At 54.3% G+C, this 17,053-nt stretch overlaps 7 protein-coding genes across 7 annotated transcripts; 3 read left to right on the forward strand and 4 right to left on the reverse strand.

Moving 5' to 3' along the window:
* Window positions 1-328: 328 nt before the first annotated feature.
* On the reverse strand, window positions 329-1,798 carry V2A60_007134 (major facilitator superfamily domain-containing protein; the record flags this gene model as incomplete). The annotated part of the gene is made up of 2 exons (XM_083258420.1): window positions 329-1,233; window positions 1,360-1,798. The coding sequence occupies 2 exons, from the start codon at window positions 1,796-1,798 to the stop codon at window positions 329-331; spliced, it is 1,344 nt and encodes a 447-aa protein (XP_083114546.1).
* Window positions 1,799-2,460: 662 nt separating this feature from the next.
* V2A60_007135 (SET domain-containing protein) lies at window positions 2,461-4,395 on the reverse strand (the record flags this gene model as incomplete). Its single annotated transcript, XM_083258421.1, has 2 exons — window positions 2,461-4,248; window positions 4,297-4,395. 2 exons carry the CDS (start codon window positions 4,393-4,395, stop codon window positions 2,461-2,463), a joined length of 1,887 nt encoding a protein of 628 aa, XP_083114547.1.
* Window positions 4,396-6,551: 2,156 nt separating this feature from the next.
* V2A60_007136 (mitochondrial 54S ribosomal protein uL14m) lies at window positions 6,552-7,151 on the forward strand (the record flags this gene model as incomplete). The annotated part of the gene is made up of 3 exons (XM_083258422.1): window positions 6,552-6,566; window positions 6,627-6,711; window positions 6,856-7,151. The coding sequence occupies 3 exons, from the start codon at window positions 6,552-6,554 to the stop codon at window positions 7,149-7,151; spliced, it is 396 nt and encodes a 131-aa protein (XP_083114548.1).
* Window positions 7,152-8,369: 1,218 nt separating this feature from the next.
* On the reverse strand, window positions 8,370-8,954 carry V2A60_007137 (DNA-directed RNA polymerase II core subunit RPB9; the record flags this gene model as incomplete). The annotated part of the gene is made up of 1 exon (XM_083258423.1): window positions 8,370-8,954. The coding sequence occupies one exon, from the start codon at window positions 8,952-8,954 to the stop codon at window positions 8,370-8,372; it is 585 nt and encodes a 194-aa protein (XP_083114549.1).
* A 1,424-nt stretch (window positions 8,955-10,378) lies between these two features.
* Window positions 10,379-11,270, forward strand: V2A60_007138 (peptidylprolyl isomerase ssp-1; the record flags this gene model as incomplete). The annotated part of the gene is made up of 4 exons (XM_083258424.1): window positions 10,379-10,381; window positions 10,565-10,828; window positions 10,949-11,205; window positions 11,261-11,270. 4 exons carry the CDS (start codon window positions 10,379-10,381, stop codon window positions 11,268-11,270), a joined length of 534 nt encoding a protein of 177 aa, XP_083114550.1.
* A 350-nt stretch (window positions 11,271-11,620) lies between these two features.
* V2A60_007139 (uncharacterized protein) lies at window positions 11,621-13,460 on the reverse strand (the record flags this gene model as incomplete). The annotated part of the gene is made up of 3 exons (XM_083258425.1): window positions 11,621-12,900; window positions 12,952-13,063; window positions 13,113-13,460. The coding sequence occupies 3 exons, from the start codon at window positions 13,458-13,460 to the stop codon at window positions 11,621-11,623; spliced, it is 1,740 nt and encodes a 579-aa protein (XP_083114551.1).
* A 1,467-nt stretch (window positions 13,461-14,927) lies between these two features.
* On the forward strand, window positions 14,928-16,851 carry V2A60_007140 (uncharacterized protein; the record flags this gene model as incomplete). The annotated part of the gene is made up of 4 exons (XM_083258426.1): window positions 14,928-15,109; window positions 15,219-15,498; window positions 15,649-15,860; window positions 15,924-16,851. 4 exons carry the CDS (start codon window positions 14,928-14,930, stop codon window positions 16,849-16,851), a joined length of 1,602 nt encoding a protein of 533 aa, XP_083114552.1.
* Window positions 16,852-17,053: the final 202 nt, after the last annotated feature.

The following is a 17,053-nucleotide window of genomic DNA, read 5'->3' on the forward strand; positions in this document are numbered from 1 at the left end:
CCTTATTTGGCGCCACAACGATATAGGCATGCAACGTCGCTCCGCTAGTCGACCTCCATCACCACCACGGTGCGATTATAGACTCGTGTATTGGGCCAGTCCGAGCATGTCAATTCGTATCCGTGTCACTTGATGCTCTTCTACTGTTCCCGTCCCCAAAGATGTAAGTCTAGTCTATGTCATTTGCCGAGCCCAATCCGAAATGGTACTTGTTCGTCCACACTGTTGCCCGTTCTAATCCGAGAATCTAGTCTATATGCCGCCTGTCTGGTATCAACGATAGCGCCCAACTCGCAGGCCTTCTCACAATCAGCCCCCCAGAAGCCGTCTAGAACCTCTTCCACGTCCACCCGCCCGCCACACCCCTCGCGAGCACAAAGGCCGCAAAGGCCGCAAAGTAAAAGGCGCCGCCAAACACAATCAGCCCTCCATAGTCGCCCCCGTCCCGCTCCAGCACCGCCGCGGCGATGGGCACGCCCACCAGCGTCCCGAAACTGGCCACGAAGAAGGCCGTGCCGTTCCTCTTGCCCAGGTCCTCGACGCGGCACACCTGGCCGACGCAGACGGGCGTCAGGCTGATGGCCGCCCCGGACCAGAAGCCAAAGACGACGGCAAAGGCCGTGATCAAGCCCTCGTCCTCGCCGGCGTTGTACCACAGCGCCAGGATAAAGGCCGCGCACGTGCCCGCCGTCGCGCACATGGTGTTGAAGACGCCGAACCGGTCCGCAATGTACCCCGGCAGCGCGCGGCCCGGCACCGCCCCGGCGTTGAGCAGCGCGTTGAGCAGGTAGGCCCGCCGCGCGGGCACGCCGGCGTGCAGCGCGTACGACGAAATGTACGTGTACGGGATGAAGACGGCAAACTCGACCAGGAAGATGGCCAGCGTCGTCGTCGCAAACTTGGTGTCGCGCAGGGCCCGCAGGTCAACCGCCGCGCCGGCCCGGCTGTTGTTCGGCAGGCGCTTCCGCAGCGTCACGCACGCCACGGCCAGGAACACGGCGCACAGCAACGCGATGACGCGAATCGCCCACGGAAACCCGATCCTGGGCGCCAGGTACAGGATCACCAGCGGAAACAGGATGCCCCCGAGGCCGCCCGCCGTGCACGCCACGCCCGTCGCCAGCGCCCGCCGCTTGGCGAACCAGTGCCCGATGGCCGCGAGGCCCGGGTTGAACAACAACGAGGCCGACGCGCCGCCCAGCACACCAAACGAGAGTAGAAACTGGTAAAACTCTGCCCCCGTGCCATGCCATGCCATTTAACCTCCCCATTAGCCTTTTTTTTCTTGAAAGTTCACCTCGCACTTTGACAGTTTTCCGTAGTTTTGCAGAGTTTATCCGAAAAAAAAAACAAACTCACCTTGGGAAAAGCTCACGCACACCAGCGCCGCCACCATGCCGACGGACCCCGTCACCGTCAGCAGCCGCGCGTCGTGCGCGTCAAACACGGGGCCGACCTGCGCGCCGCAAAAGTACAGGAAGAAGGCGTAGCAGCTAAAGATCCACGCGGACCGCGTCCGGGCCACCCCGCGTAGCTGGTGCTCGCCCAGCCACGCCTCGAGCACCGCCAGCGTGTTGAGCAGGCCCATGGACGGCAGCATGGCGCACCACGCGCCCAGCACGACGGACCATGCCCGGAGGCCGCCCTCGGGGTAGTCGTCGTCGTCGTCTTCGTCGCAGTCGGGGTCCGCTGTCGTGGGAGCAAAAGATGCTGCTGTTGGAGCAGGCGGAGCTATCGTTGTTGTCGTCGTAGTCGTAGACGCCGCCTCTTTGGTCTTGTCAGTGGGTTGCAACTCCATGGTTACCAACCCATCAAAAAACCACAGCAGAAAGAGAGGCAAGACCAGGAGAAAAAAAAGGCCACAATCCTTCTAGATCTTGTTGAATCTACATCTCGTGCACAATCTTGCAGATGCACACATATATATTCCGTGCGTAACAGGACTATGCATATCTGCCATGATCGACAACAGGGGTTTTCTTATTAGCGCCGCCGACTTGCTGCTTGCTGCTGCTACTGCGATGGTGGTTGTGTGGGTGGGCCGATCCGGATAGTCGTCTTCCGCTCTCGCTTGAGCCGGCGCGCGCCGGGTTCACGCACGCCATCCCAAATCGCCGAAATACGATTAGGCTTCTATCGTTTTTTCGGGACGATTATAAGGTTTTGTATTGATTAGCTCGATTTGTTTTTTTATTACTTCCCTCGTATTCCTTCATCTAACTCGTATTCGTACATTCACTTGCATCAGAACGGTCGGGACCATACTTCTTCATCTTCGCAATCGCACGCTTCAACTTGCAATGCTTCGAATGTCTTTGTAATTTTACAGGGTAGCCATCACTAATAGCTCAATAATAAACCGCTCGCTGTACATGTTAGAAACCTGAAATCAATACTTCCGCCCATTCACATCTCCACCTCCTGTTTCGCCCTGTTCCTCCAAGCTTCCGCAACCCAGGCTCATTCGCTTACCAGCTTTCTGCTGACTGTCCGAGCACGTCCACTTCGCCGAACAAGACTACCCTCATTTGCTGCAGATTTGGGTTTTGCAGAGGGCTTGGCTCGGGACGTATTACGCTTGAGACTACGGCCACGGGACGGCGGCTCTTCTTCCGTCTCTCTCGGCTCGGAGCCTCCCTTTCGGCCACGCGCACGCTTCTCTTCGTAATGATCCAAGAAGCGGTGCACCGTTCGGTGGTCCAACACACGCTCTTCCTTGTCCCGCGGACCCTCCTTGTCTGTCTTTGGCCACATGTAGCCATATACTTTGGAGTGTCTCTCACAACGTGGGCAGGAGGAGCGGGTATAGTACGCATTCTGCTGCACAAACGCCGTGGTGCAGATACTGCATTGGACCCAGGCCATGGCTGGCTCGGAAAGGAGTAGCGGTGTGAGCACGTAGTCGCCAGGCACCCTTATTCTCGCGGGTGGCGTCTGCTCCCTGTACACCTTGCGCTGGTACTTGCGCTTTGGGGCAACTACGACATCTGCCTTTTCCGCATCCTCGACAGGCTCGATGCTGACCGTGATACTGTCCAAAGCATTGTCTTGGCTAGGCCTCACAACGACTGATATACAGGTGGGATCAGAGTTCGTCTTCTGCGGTGATGGTGCTCCCTGGGATGAGTTTGGCGATAACGGGCCAACAACTGCGGTGGGCTTGTCGGAGCAAGGTTCGGGTGAAGAGACGTCTGTCTCAAGGGGTTCGTCCTGGCTTGAGCTAATGCTATCGCTCACCGAGCTACCTCGCGAAGCATCGCGCGCAGCGTCAACGAGCTCGACAGTGTGCTTGAGCCTTTTGGAGGGCGTCACCGGTGGCGTAGCCATGGCATCAAAGCTACGCTTGCCCATTTGTGGCGTCCATTCGGGCGCGGGTGAGGGTGCTGATGACTCTGAAAGGCCATCCTGCCCTAGTCTCGAGACGGTACGGGTCTTGCGAATCTTTGGCCGCATGGCCGGGGTAACCGAGGGGGTTCGAGAGGAGCCACACATGCTGTCATCACGTCGGCGTCTGCGTAGCACGTACGTCTCCGTCTGGCCTTCTTCATCCACAACCTTGGCTGTTGGCTTGCCCTCGGCGTCCTCCCAGCCATTTCTGCACTCATCCTCGCACGTTTTGCAAAGGCATTCGCAATTGTCTTGGCCAAAGTAATTGTCACCATAGGTGACAGTGATTTCCTCACCGACGGCAATGTTGCGCACGGCGACAATCTCGATGGCGGCATGACTCGTGGTCATGAGGGCGGCGTTTGCATTGCAGTCGTGGTTTGCGAACCGGGCGGGCCCCATAAAGAGACTGGTAGATTTGCTTCGGGAGCTGACAACGATGCTAAAGTCTTTTTTACGATTGGAGATTAAGTCTTCCTCCTCGGGCGTAATCGTCACCTTCATGCCGGAGAGATACTTGATGCTCTCGTTGCGACGAATGGGGCGTCGTGCGGTGATGCTGGCTTCGTGAGTGACAATGGTGTATCGATTTGTGGAATTTACCTCCCACGGACAGTCTGGGAGGTAAATGTTGATATAGCGTCGCAGATGCCGGCGAAAGTCGTCCCTTTCCTTGTCGGTTTTGAGGGCGGCGGAGAACCTGCGCAGGCCGTCGGTGGCAAGAAGTTTTGCCTCTGCAGCAGCCGGATTCTTGTTCAAGACGATTTCGTCTTGCAGGATCTTGGCGATTGTGTCTTCTACGACGCCGCGGGAGGGGTGGTAGGAAGGTCGGTTCTTGGGGATAGTGGTCCAGTAGAAGACCTGAGATGATTAGTGGCCGTCGTAGGGCGGCTGCGAGACAAGACGTACATGGTCGACAAGGGCGTCGGTTAGAATGTCATCGTATGCAGAGAGTTGGGCCAGCGTCAGGACGTGACGCTTGGGCGTGGCATTCTTTGAGGGAGGCATATCCGCCCCGCGATGATGCTTTGCCGGGTTGGCTCAATGACACAAATGCCAGGTCGCTACAAGGATGCAGAAAGCATGTAGGTAAGGGAAAACGGTGCACAAAAATCAAAAGCGAGAGGGCTGAGCGTCAAGGTTTGAGGCCAATTCGAGCGTCCAAGACTGTGAGGACAGGCAAACGAGCAGACGAGAGCGCAAAAAGGACGGGTGGCAGTGGTTGAAGTCGGGCCAATGATTGGCACTGTAAAAAAAGACGACAGAAAGGACAGAAAGGCTGGTTTAATACAAGTTGGGAGCGGTAAAAAGAAGGGGGGTTGTGCAAGGAGAGGCTCTGGCGAAGTACAACGTAGCGAAGTGTGTGGAAGTGAGGAGGAAAGGAAAAGAAGGTGTCGCGAGATGTTGGCAACTGGCAACAGGCGGAAGCGGGAAGTGGGAAGCTTGATGACGGACAAGACGGCCACTGGCTGGAAGGAAGGGGGGGAGGCATGAGTGAGTAAGACCCGCAGTTGCGCGCACTGGTCATTCCGCTGGCACGGCGACCGCGTTAATTGCTGGTACCTGGGTACTCGCAGTGCCACGCCTAGACATGGGCCTAGGCTGATGCAGTATTTTTCCTTGGCCGAGATTTTTGCTGCATAGACTACGGGGTAGAATTGGTCTTGATATGATTTTTAGTATTATTTACAGGCTCCGGAAAAATTGCATTGATGCAGACTCCGTTCACTGCATATCCATCCCAGGCCTGTACCTGGTACCTTGCAGTGGGACTCGGCCACTGTCTGGGGTGGGCGGGCGGTGGCTTGTCTGCAGGGGAGAGGAGGTCCGCTACTCCGTACTATTACAGGCGAGTTCTAGGTCTGCAAGTGTGGTGGTGGTGGTGGTGGTGGTGGTGAGCTAGGCTGAGCCGGGCTGCCGCATAAAATTAATAGCGTGGCTGGGGGGGGAAAAGGACGCCGCGCTTTCGTGTAAGTCGACGGGCAGCCATTCGCGGTTCGGTACGTGACGAAATGTAGGACGAAGCGTTCGACTATTGGCAGTCGAGGCGACACGGGCGCTTCGAGTCGGTTTCTGATAGATAGATTCATTGCCGTGTGGCCGCTGGGTGGTGCGAGGTTGGCTATTATCTCCCTGGTCGAGCCGAGTACGGTGTCAGGTAATCCCTACACTAGTTAGAGGCAAACAGTGCATAGACAAACCAAAGGGCAAAAAAGAAATATTGCTCAACTGGTGACATGATACAAAGTGATTTTGGAACAAGAATCAATTGCGAATTTTTTGGAGGCGAAACCCGTGCCATCGTGTCCCACTGTCACCAGCTAAGGTATCGGGCTCAATGTCCTCTGCAGCCTACCGTATCTCCCCGTATAGACCGCTACAACTCGACTCAAATGAGCCCAATAATCTCCGGCATGACATAGTGACACGGTGCTGCATACTGAGTACATTTCAAAAAGTATGCTCTACCAGCAGCAGGACACGATCTCGTTTCGACAACGCCATCCTGGGTACGAGGCTACTTTGTGGTCCGCGACTCTACAGTTCAGATGCAAATCATGGAGCTGCCGGACAGCAGTAGTCTGCAAAATTGACGAGCCACAGAAGCACGGGAATTTTTTTCGAAAGATGCTCAATGACACCAAGTTTGTATACCCGGCGATGAATTTGCTGGTATTTCAAATTCCTAGATAGCCCGCTTCTGAGCACGTCATAGGACGGGTAACGTACCGACTCGACTTGAAGCAGGACTGCAGGCTTTGCGGTATTTTTTTCTTCTTTTTCTGTTCACTCTATTTACGCAACTTTGATTTTGATTTTGATGATCTTTTTTGATGATCTTTTTTACTTGTCTATTCCTTTTTCATAGAATCAACTGGGGGGTTTCTCCCTGAAAATAGGTAACTAGCCAGCGAGTAACATCACCATAATCCCACCCCACACTGCCCTTCCCAGCATCAGCACCACTCCGATATGTATCAGCACGTGACGCTCTACCAAACGGGACCGCCAGCGGAAAAAACTACGCCAGCGCCAAAAAGTCGTGATACTTGGAGGACCTGGCCGAAAGGGAGCTTTCGAGGAACGAATCCGCGATTACATTTCGTCCCCCCTTCCCCCCGTCACCAATCAAGTGTCTTTGACTCGCCACCACATATTCCAAGATGATTCAATTAAAGGTACGTTGCGCATTTAGTTCCCACTCTCGCTTGACCGTAATGCTGATGCGCAGGCAACAGACGATCCTCAACTGCATCGACAACTCGGGCGCGGCCCTCGTCGAATGCGCCCTCGTCGTCGGGCAAAAACGCCACGCCAGAATCGGTACGAATTCGACCTATCCCCTGTCTTCCTTCTTCGAAGCCGACACTTCCAATTGCGGCCCCTTCCGCGATTGACAAGTCTCATACACTCTAAGCCCCCCAAGACTGTTGCTAACCTCCTCTCGACGATTCCCCCTTGTTGCAGGTGATCGCATCGTCGTAGTCGTTCAGGAACACCGCGCCGCCTCGTCTTCGGGCATGTCGGGCGTGTCCAACGCCGCCAAGGTCAAGCGCGGCGACATGCGTCACGCCGTCGTCGTGCGCACCAAGTACCCGACGCAGCGCCGCGACGGCTCCGTCGTCCGCTTCGACGACAATGCCTGCGTCCTGCTCAACAAGGCCGGCGACCCCGTCGGCTCCCGCATCAACGGCGTCGTCGGCGCCGAGCTCAAGCGCAAGAAGTGGAGCAAGATTCTGTCCATGGCGCCCATGCAGGCGTGAAGAAGAAGAGGAAGAAAGAATAAGAAGAAAGAGAAAGAGACATCATAGTCGTTCTCCTCGGTCTTTGGATCATGAAGGATCAAAGACTCAGGGGGTAAGATCGATCAAGATGGAGGTCGGCTCGGGAAATGAGAGGAAGAAGAGAAGAAGAGAAGAAAGGAAAAAGAAAAACAAAAGACAAGAGAGGGAACAAAAGTCGCTGTACAATATACTGAGACGACGAAGACTTACTTGTACAATTATACCTGTGGCATTTTCTGCGCGGCGTTTTTACAAAATGGGGAGCCTATGGTGAAGAGGCCAAAACTCCTTTACACAATTTTATGAATTTTGAACCAAGCTTTTTTTTTAAATGTCGGCCAAATAAAATGGCCCGTCTACGGATATCATCATACACATGTCACTCATCATCGTCACTGAAAGATTTTTTTTATAAAGAACAATTTGGAAGGCATGTATTCGTACAACATGTATCGTGACTCCCTGAATTAAAGACGCCTTGCATATCTCGTCATGGATACTGCAAACGTATAGTTATAAACAGTCTAAACCGGGAAAAAGGAACTCCTTGCTCCAGCAACTACCAAAATATCAAAAAAAAAAAACAGAAAAAACAAGCAACCCGATTCGAGGGTTCCCTCTTTGTGTATGCTCGTACCATAGCTCTTCCTCCCCGCATGCAATAATCTTCTCTTTTTTTTTTCGTGGGTATCTCGTACAAGAGTAGTATAAACAATGGTGACAAAAGAAGAAGAAGAATGCGCTGTTCAGGTAAAGATGTGACCGCATAGACAGCACACGTAGAACAGTTTCTTGATGCCGAGTTTGTCAATACCAGGTATCTTGAGCGGAGAAGAGAGCAAACGCCCTGGGAGAGAACGGTGGGGCGCTTACCATGCCAGTTTCAGCACTTCGCTGCTGCGACTGGAAGAAGACGGCCTCCTCGTGGTTGCAGCGAGGGCAGGTCTTGTTGGAGCGAGGAAGCTGTACGCGCGGGTAAGAATGCTTGTTAGCCAGCCGATTTCATATAGACAAAAATGCAGGGCTGAGTGGTTGCATTGTGCAGTGAGCAAAGAGCATGTGATTCTCCCCATGGTGTCGTGACAAACAATTCCAACCAAAAAAAAAAACCAGTGCTTGAGAAGAGGTAGATTGTCATGAGGCGTGTATGCGCGGAAGTGTGTGGTGTTGTCGTCAAACGCGTCGGTCACTCGTGGGTCAGTTCTCCGAGGAAAACTCGCTTCCCGTCGACGTCGTATCACTGTTGTCGGCGAGGGAGTCCTCTCCAAATTCTTGTCCAAACTCAAAATCTGCGTCGGCGCCGAACTCGTCGAAAAGATCCTCCTCGGTCCAGCCAATGTTGGAGACTAGCGCATCGATGAAATCCGCACTCCCGTCGTCGTCTGCGTCGCGATAGCGCGTCGTCGTCGCCGTCGTCGTAGCCGTGACGTCGGGGCTCGCGACGCCGCAAGTGTTGCAGGTAATGAAGATGCCGCAGTGCAAGCAAACTGGGAGGGCGTGGTGGTGATGGTCACTAACCGTAGGGTCGGCGCCGACGTCTTGGGTGACGCCGGCCGTCTCGCCGGCCGAGTTGTTGAGGATGTTGCGGAAGACGCAGGTGGAGCGGGCCTCCTCGGTGTACTGGCATGTGCGGCAGGTAAACTGCAGCTTGTGCGCCTCCTCGTCCTCCTTGGGGTACAGCATGTTGGAGCACTCGGAGCAGAAGCGAAACGTAATCTGCTCGAGCGTCTTGCCCTCGGAGGACTCGCCCTGGTAGGATGTCGTGGACTGGGGTGTTGCCATGATGTGTGTCAGGTGTCGGGTGTCGGGTGCCGGGTGTTGGGTGTCGTGTACCGTTGCTAAATCGACGAAAGGAAAAAGCTACCTATATGCTGATGAATGGTCGAAAAGCTGGATGGTGGGAGCTACAGGGTGTGCTGCTATTATATCGACGGCATAAAAGACGAGTCGGGGGAGTGTCCTCGCAACGGGCGGGAGCAAGCTAGGCTGATGGGATTTTTTGCGTGATGGAGCGCGTTGGGTGGAAACTTTGCCACAGGATGAGTCAGCGGCAGGAGAGAGCGGCAGTAGGCAATCATGCAATGTAAGTAGGCGGAGGTCTACCATTAACAGAGGCGTAAAGATGTGTTGGAAAACACGCGAAACAAACGACCCAGTTCAAAGTAAAAGTTGAAAACAGATTCTGCGGATTTCAAAGGCTAGAAATGTTCAATAAAATGACTCAATACAGAGGACGGAGTATTGGTGATGCTGTGATGCGGGCGGGCAGCTGTGGCTGAAGGGGTGCACAAGCCTCAGCACTAGACTTTGGTGAGTCAGTCGCAGTGAGTTGGCCACAACTAATGCCAGTATATAGTTTATTACTAGATTAAATTAGGTAGTCAATATAAACATTTAAGATTCTAGTAATATTATAAGGACAAAGTTTACAAGTATTACAAGTATAATAAATAAATTCTATTATTATTATTTAGCTATCCTTATATAGGTAAGTTGATATCAAGTTTATAATATTTATATGTAGGAGTATCTAGTTAATAGGTAACGAGGTCGTAGCTATTCGCGACATGGCAGATCATCACGTGGTTACTGCTATATATCACACTAGATACTCCACGAGCTAGCTAGATAGAGAATATATTATTATCTTCTCCGAAATCACCTCACAAACTGGGAGCTGAAGCCCTCTGTAATGTGCCACTGCGGCTTGTCGATCCGTGCTTGGTGCCTCTGGGGACCTCCAACTAGTGGTAAAGGTAAGTTACCCAAGCGGCAGAGGATCAACTGCTCGACAAAGTCCTGCGCTCTAGGGCCCTAAAAACAATAGCAAAGAATGCTTGTGCCAATTTTCCATTTCACGATTGATTGGTTGCTAGACCCAAACATGACGGGGCTTATTTCCTCCCTTTCGCTCTTATTCTTCTCTTCCTCTTCTTATGCCTGTTCCCCCCCCCCCCCCCCCCCCCCCCGCCGCTGGAAACGTGGGGTAACACACACACCAAACCCGTTCTGTCTTTGTCCTCGCCCGTTCTGTTTTGGTTCGGCGGGCAGACGTCATTTTCAGCTCCGCCAGAAAAGCTGCTTCCTCCCTGCACCCGAGCCAGCTCTGCGCTGACAAACACTGCGAAAAACCAGACAGAACGCCTCGAATACACTTTTCCTTCTCATCCAACACGCTTCAATCTTTTCCAAAGACCACAAACGCCATGGTACGCAGCATCCTCCTCACCCCCCCTCCCTTCCTTTGCAGAATCCGCGCTCGACGACACCTTGACCCAGTCAGACCTTCGTTGCCCTTCATTTTCTCGGATCCAAAACTACGACCATATTTCTTCCTTGATCATTGCAGAGGCATCGTTGCGCAATCCCAGCTGACCATCTTTCCAAAACAGGCTGATACCGGTCTCCCCCCCAACTGGGAAGTGCGCCACTCCAACTCCAAGGGTCTGCCTTACTACTTCAACGCCGCCGACAAGGTCTCGCGATGGGAGCCTCCGGCGGGGACCGACAGCGACAAGCTTAAGCACTACATGGCCAACCACCACAGCGCGGGGCAGCGGCCCGGCGCCGTCCCTGGCGTCCCCGAGGGCAAGATCCGCGCCGCCCACCTGCTCGTCAAGCACCGCGACAGCAGACGGCCCAGCAGCTGGAGAGAGGTGCGTGCTGGTCCTGTCCTCAGCGTTCTGCAGCAATCGTCTCTTTCTTGCCTCTTATTTTGCAATGTATACAATACCGAAAACTTTTGTTGCTAACATGCGATACGAACCAAAAATCAGGCCGCAATCACCCGCTCCAAGGACGAGGCCATGGACATCATCAAGGCCCACGAGCAAAAGATTCGCTCCGGCGCCATTACCCTCGGCGACCTCGCACCCACCGAGTCCGACTGCTCCTCGGCGCGCAAGCGTGGTGATCTCGGTTACTTTGGCCGTGGCGACATGCAAAAGGAATTCGAGGACGCCTCCTTTGCTCTCAAGCCCGGCGAGATGAGTAGCATCATCGAGACGGCCAGCGGGCTGCACTTGATCGAGAGGTACGCTTCTCTCCTGTGCTGGTGTCACGAAAGGAATCTCTGCTAACCGAAATAGGCTCGAATAACTTCTACAGAATGATTAGCTCCATCCCCTAAATGCGATGAATATGAATATGCGACGCTTCGTTGGAACTGAAAAACCATCCCCCGACCCGATCCCGTCAGCTACGGTGCCGGCTGCGCAAGTAAATTCAATTGTAAATTCTCAAATCCGTCTATATTACCTATGTGCCCCTCTATTACTGTACAATGAGCCATCTTGAGATGCCTTCTCTCTTCCCAAGCTTGCCACCAGCATGGCCCCGATTGTCTCCGATACCATATCTCTCTCACCAAATACTTAGTCCAAACAAGAATATAATACACTCTTTTTACACAATTTCAGTGAATCTACACTGCGAAGTAGTGTCGAATGTCAAACCAACCCCAGCAACACATCCCGAAAAGGGTGCACTGCTATGAAGAATACTGTTGCGACGCTGTACGCGGTCATGGCGAGTGTGGCGTACGGAGCGGAGCGAGACTTGTTCTCATATAGGTACGCAACACCCATGGCCGCACCGTTGATGCCAATCGCAATACCGGCTGCAACTGTCTCGGCGCTGTCCACTAGATCCTTCTGTAGTCTTTGCGAGCTGGTGGCACTCTCCACGGCCGTCTCAGCAGAGGAGCAGCTATGTAGCGACGCCTTCCGCGTCAGTTGGCTCGTCTGCTTCTCCGTTCCATTGAGAGATGAAGGGTACATCAATTGGCCCAGTACGCCATTTGTTATCATGAGTGCGACCGTGAGACTGGCGTTGCCACCGACGTTCTTCATCGCAGGGATCGCCAGTGCCAGTGTGGTCATGCGGGCTGCAAATGACAAGGCCTCGGGCCTCTCGAGGCCCATCAGTGAGCTTGTATGCGCGCCAAGAAAAACGTTACCGGCAGCAACAGCGATACTGACGAGAATGGTAGTAGCACCAGAAGCACTGAAGAGCTGACGGCGGCACTCGTACAGCTTGAAGCCCCAGACGATGAACCCGCAGCCGAGCATAGACAGGGCGGCATCACCCGCACCAAACCATGGCTGCACAGATGTGTGATCTAGATCAACGGCATAATTCCACATTTTGTAGAGCTGTGTACCGCTACTGAGCTTGTATAGGACATCCGAAAGGGCGGTCGACGTGAAATAGGCCTTGAGGCGGATGTAGGCCGTCATGAAGAGAATGGTAAACATGACCGGATTGGCCAGCGTGGCAACTATCGGGACGACTCTGGACAACTTTTTTTGTCTGTTTGAACGCTTCTTTGAAGCCCGCTGCACAGTCATGCATGCTATCCATATGAACCACAGGGCGCAACCATCGATAATTCGTGGCTCGCCAAGAACGACAGCGAGGGGCACGCCAACAGAGATCATGATACTAGAAGAGACAAAGAGAGGCCAAAATTGACAAATCCAGATCCAAACGGAAAATGGGCGCGAAGCCGTCTCTGAAAGTTCGGTGCTATCCGAGCGGTGTGAGCTGATCGATTGTTGGAGGGTGAGTGAGCTACAGTCTGTGCTGTGACTGACAGTCTTCTCGACTGAGCCCGCACCAAGGCTCGCTTTGGAACATCGGTTGAATAACTCAACCACTCTTTTGATAAGAATGCCCGTGAGTATAGCGAGCGCAAAGACGGCGGTCCACATCACGAGCGAATTCGCGACTGAAACCAGTCAGTTATCGAAATGGATGCCAACAGTGTGGGACAACTCACTAAAAACACCAACGACTACACCAATGGTTCTGGTATCCAGTGAATGGTCTCCATTCAGCATCACCATCGGTATTGCGAAAGCTGCACCCATGTGACGATTGATGAAGTCGACCTGGAAGCTGTTAGTGCCCGTCAGCTTGTGTAGCATCGGTTTTACATACCGCCTGTTTCAAGAATTTCTCGTACGCTTCGGAAAGCATTGGAAATATTGCGGATAAAATCATCATAGTAACAAAAACAAGCAGCATTCCTAGAACCGAAGACAGAAATTCCAGTTTGACTGGTGAGAGGGCCAGACTTAGACCCCATATCAGCAGTTGGCTAAGAAGATAAATGACGGAGATCAACAGAATGCCGTAGAGACCATGCAGCAGCATCCGCCGCCTGTCTTGCGGGAGAAACCATGAATTGGTCTCCATGTCGATATGAGAGTTGCCAACTTGCAGGCCAGGGTTTTGATCGGGTGACTGGCGACGCTGCTGAAGCGAAGGCAGGCGCGACTGCATCATGGCTGTATAGTGCAAGCTGACGAAGTCCGTGTTGTCTGTTCGAGGATGATCTTGATGCAAAATCGAAATACCTAAATTATTATCAATGTATGGCGACAGTCGATTTTCCAGCCGAGTTTTACACGCCAGCAAGTTGTCAATCACGGTTCGGGTCACACCACGGGCCGTTGACAAGATGGGGGTGAAGGGGATTTCAGGAACAGGTTGCACACGGAAAAGTAAGACGGCAACTTGTACAAATCAAGAGAAATGCTGACTTTGCTCTTCTCCGTTTCAGAGGGCGGGGATAAGGAAACCGGGTGGCGGACGAGGAAGAAGACGTCTGAATCGGATGGGAAATTGCCGAAGTGGCAGCTGGACTTATGTATCTACGAGGGACGACGGGAATGGCCTGATTCTCGGCGTTTGATGCCGCAAAAAGAACAGTTCAAGCAGCTCGGCGAGATATGGATCCCATCGCGAAAGTGAGAAGATGGAAAAGACCGACAACAACAGATCGCTACTTTTACCTGTTTGGTGAAGGTTGCGTTTGCAAGTCTCGTTGGCGGTTGACGGACTGAGTGTGTGCTCAGAAGTCTTATATACGGAGAAACTGGCGCATTGGGTCTGCCTTGCGAGCTTATTTTGTTCACCTGTATGTATCCCGGCGATCCTGTTGTTGGTGTTTTCGGAGGCTCGTTGAGATGTTCCTATGCCTTTAGTCACAACACCCAACATGAGGTTAATGTGGTTCCTCTCGCCATTCGACTTCATTCACCAAAACCCCCCAAGAGACAAACAGAAAAGAAAAGACGCAGCTTGCGTAATATCACGACCCAGCTGCCCAAGCTCTCCTGTACCATAGTGACTGCACCGACGGATGAAAAGTTGCATCTGCCGTCGGGTAGCAAACAGCAGCGCAGCACTACTTACACGGTTACTTCGGCCACACTGCAGAAACGCACCACAGCAATTTGATATTTCGATCGCATACAGTCAATGGTCACTTGGCAGCACAAGAAACATTATTCAATACACATGCAAATTCAATGCCAATTATACGGCCTTCCTTTGTCATGTCACCGCCGACGATACTGGACAGTCAGTTGCGGAAGGCCCCACCAGTGCCTGCTGCCAACGTCGCGCATCACTGGTTCCTTGCATCTTGCCATGTCATCCCATGTCCTGCACCAAACGCAGTCTTTGCGCTGCGCAAACTACATTCAATCGTAGTTTCTGTACTTGCATTCAAACCCCCTGCATCTGGGTGCCATTGTCGAACCAACTCCCAGGGGCTACGCGGTGCGCAGCAACGGCGAAATTAAGGACCAAGCGAACAACGCCATCGCGGACCCCCCCCCTCTGCAGCAACCAGCACCCATCAGCAATCGCCCAACCGCATCTCTCGTTCGACGCACCATCCAGCGACTCAATCGCGGGCGGCCGCGTTCAGTTACGGAAGCAGAGGCTGTCTAGAACGGGCCAACCATGAGCGCCCGCTCCGAGGCAGAGTCTCTGCTGGTCGAGGCGGCCGCGTCGCACGGCCTCGACGTTGACGCTCGTGAGATTCGCGCCGCCCTCGCCGATAGCCACGGCGGCGAGGAGCTGGCACTCTGGGCCACGTCCAACTTGGGCTACGATAATCTACTCACTGTTGATGAGCTGTCACTGTGCGTTCCCGACCCGACGTCCTTGGAAAACGCGGGGATCCTTCTTGTCGTCCTTGCCGTCTGTCAGTCCGCCTCTCGCTAACATGCAGGCTCCGTTTACCCATTGTAGGTACAATGCGCTCGACAAGAGCGGTCAGGTGGACCGCCTCGCCGAGCTGCATGACCTGTCTGAGATGGCCCCCCTCCGCGAGGACGACGTGAGGGCTGCCATTGACGACCTGAAGCGGTCCACCACCGCCATGAACAAGCAAGCTGAAACCCTGCGTCACCAGCACGATGCCTGGTCACGCCTGGTAGCGAATCGTGCCGATACCTACGCTAGGCGGCGCGAGTTCGAGACGTCACGCCGGCGCAAGTCCGAATCTGAGCGCGTACGAATCTCGTCCGAGGTAAATTTGTTGGACCTTGGCCCCCGTTCCCCAAGGGTCCCCCTTTGCTGCCTCCGCGAGACAAAGTTTGCCTCGGCGCTACGTCTGTGGTCGAAGGCCTTTGTCGAAGAACCTGTCCTGGGCTGACGCTGACATGTGCCGTCGGTGTAGATTACTGAAATTGCGCACGGCCTCGAGTTTCGCATCGCGGAGCTCAAGCAGGACAGCGACCCCGAGGCGTCGTCCCTGCACCAGGCGCTCGACGTCATCCTCCGGTCGGATGATGCCCTCTTGACAAGCCTGCAGAAACTGGGCTGGGAGCTGAGCGAGCCGGACCCCGAGGAAGCCAAATCCACAGACAAGTTGCGAGAGACATGTTTACGGTGCGCCATCCATGATAGTTACTGAGCCTGCGACAAAACACTCAACTCATCATCCTTCTCTAGATTAATCAAAATCACTGTCGAGACAATCAGGACGCGCCTCGACACGACATACCTGTCCGCCCTCGCCACGGCGCAGCCGTCGCGCGACGGCGGCGCAGACCCTGACGAGATGGAAGCTCTGCAGGCAGAGCTCGAATCCCTCTACTCGGAGGTGCTGCCCGTGGCGCAAATGTCAGTCGAGCAGCAGCATCTAGAGCCCGCCCTCCGCTCCATCGCCTCCCGCAGCGGGCAGAGCCTCCGCAAAACAGCCTCCTCCCTCACGTACATGGACCAGTGCCTCGACTACCTCCTCAGCCGCGTCAACGCGCTCCACTCCCACACTGAGCTGTACAACGCCCATCGCGCCGCCGTCAACCGCGTCGTCGCCACGGCCCGCGCCGAGATGGCCGCCGAGGTCCCCGGCCCCGACCCTGGACCATCAGCCTCCGCAGAAGCGCCCTCTCCTGTCAAGACTCCCGCCCGGAGCAAGCGTCAGTCGCGCGACATGACCGCCCACCGCCGCCGCCTCTCCTCCGGCGTCCAAGAGGTCCCCGCGCTCGACACCCTCATGCAGTCGCTCGCCCTCCCCGTCGACGCCGCATACGGCGACGGCAGCGCGCCGTCGCAAATCGCCGCCCTGTCCAAGCTCCTCCGCGAGCGCCGCGAGAAGGAGGCCAGCGTGGCGCGCAGCGCGCAGGACGAGTTTGAGGCCGCGACCGGCGAGCGTCTCGAGGACGCCCGCCGCGCCGTGCAGATCCTCCGTGACAGCGTGCTGGCAGAGACGTCGTTTGGCGCGGTCAAGCTGGCCGATCCGGGCATCGAGCAGTCGATTGATGTCTTGCGGCAGGAGGTGGACAAGGCAAGGGACACGCTGGCAAGGTTGGACTGCGGCGAGATGGGATGGGGGAGCTTGAAGAGGGAAGAGTTTATCGAGCGCTGGGCCCGGTAGTATATAGTCATTCAGATACCAATTTCAGTTTTTCACGATGGATAAGCCTGCTTTTCTTCTAATCCGTTAAGTTTTTGTCGGAGTCATTTCATTGCAAAGAGTATCTCGAAGCACATAATTCAAATGGTCAATCACAAATAGCACCAAGATCCAGTCCCATCCCAAACCGACCCGCCCAGCACAGCAAAATAGTACTCCAAAA

The sequence above is a fragment of the Cordyceps javanica genome, chromosome 4 (genome assembly GCF_051103115.1).
Source record: "Cordyceps javanica chromosome 4, complete sequence".
In the NCBI taxonomy this organism is placed as follows: Eukaryota; Fungi; Ascomycota; class Sordariomycetes; order Hypocreales; family Cordycipitaceae; genus Cordyceps; species Cordyceps javanica.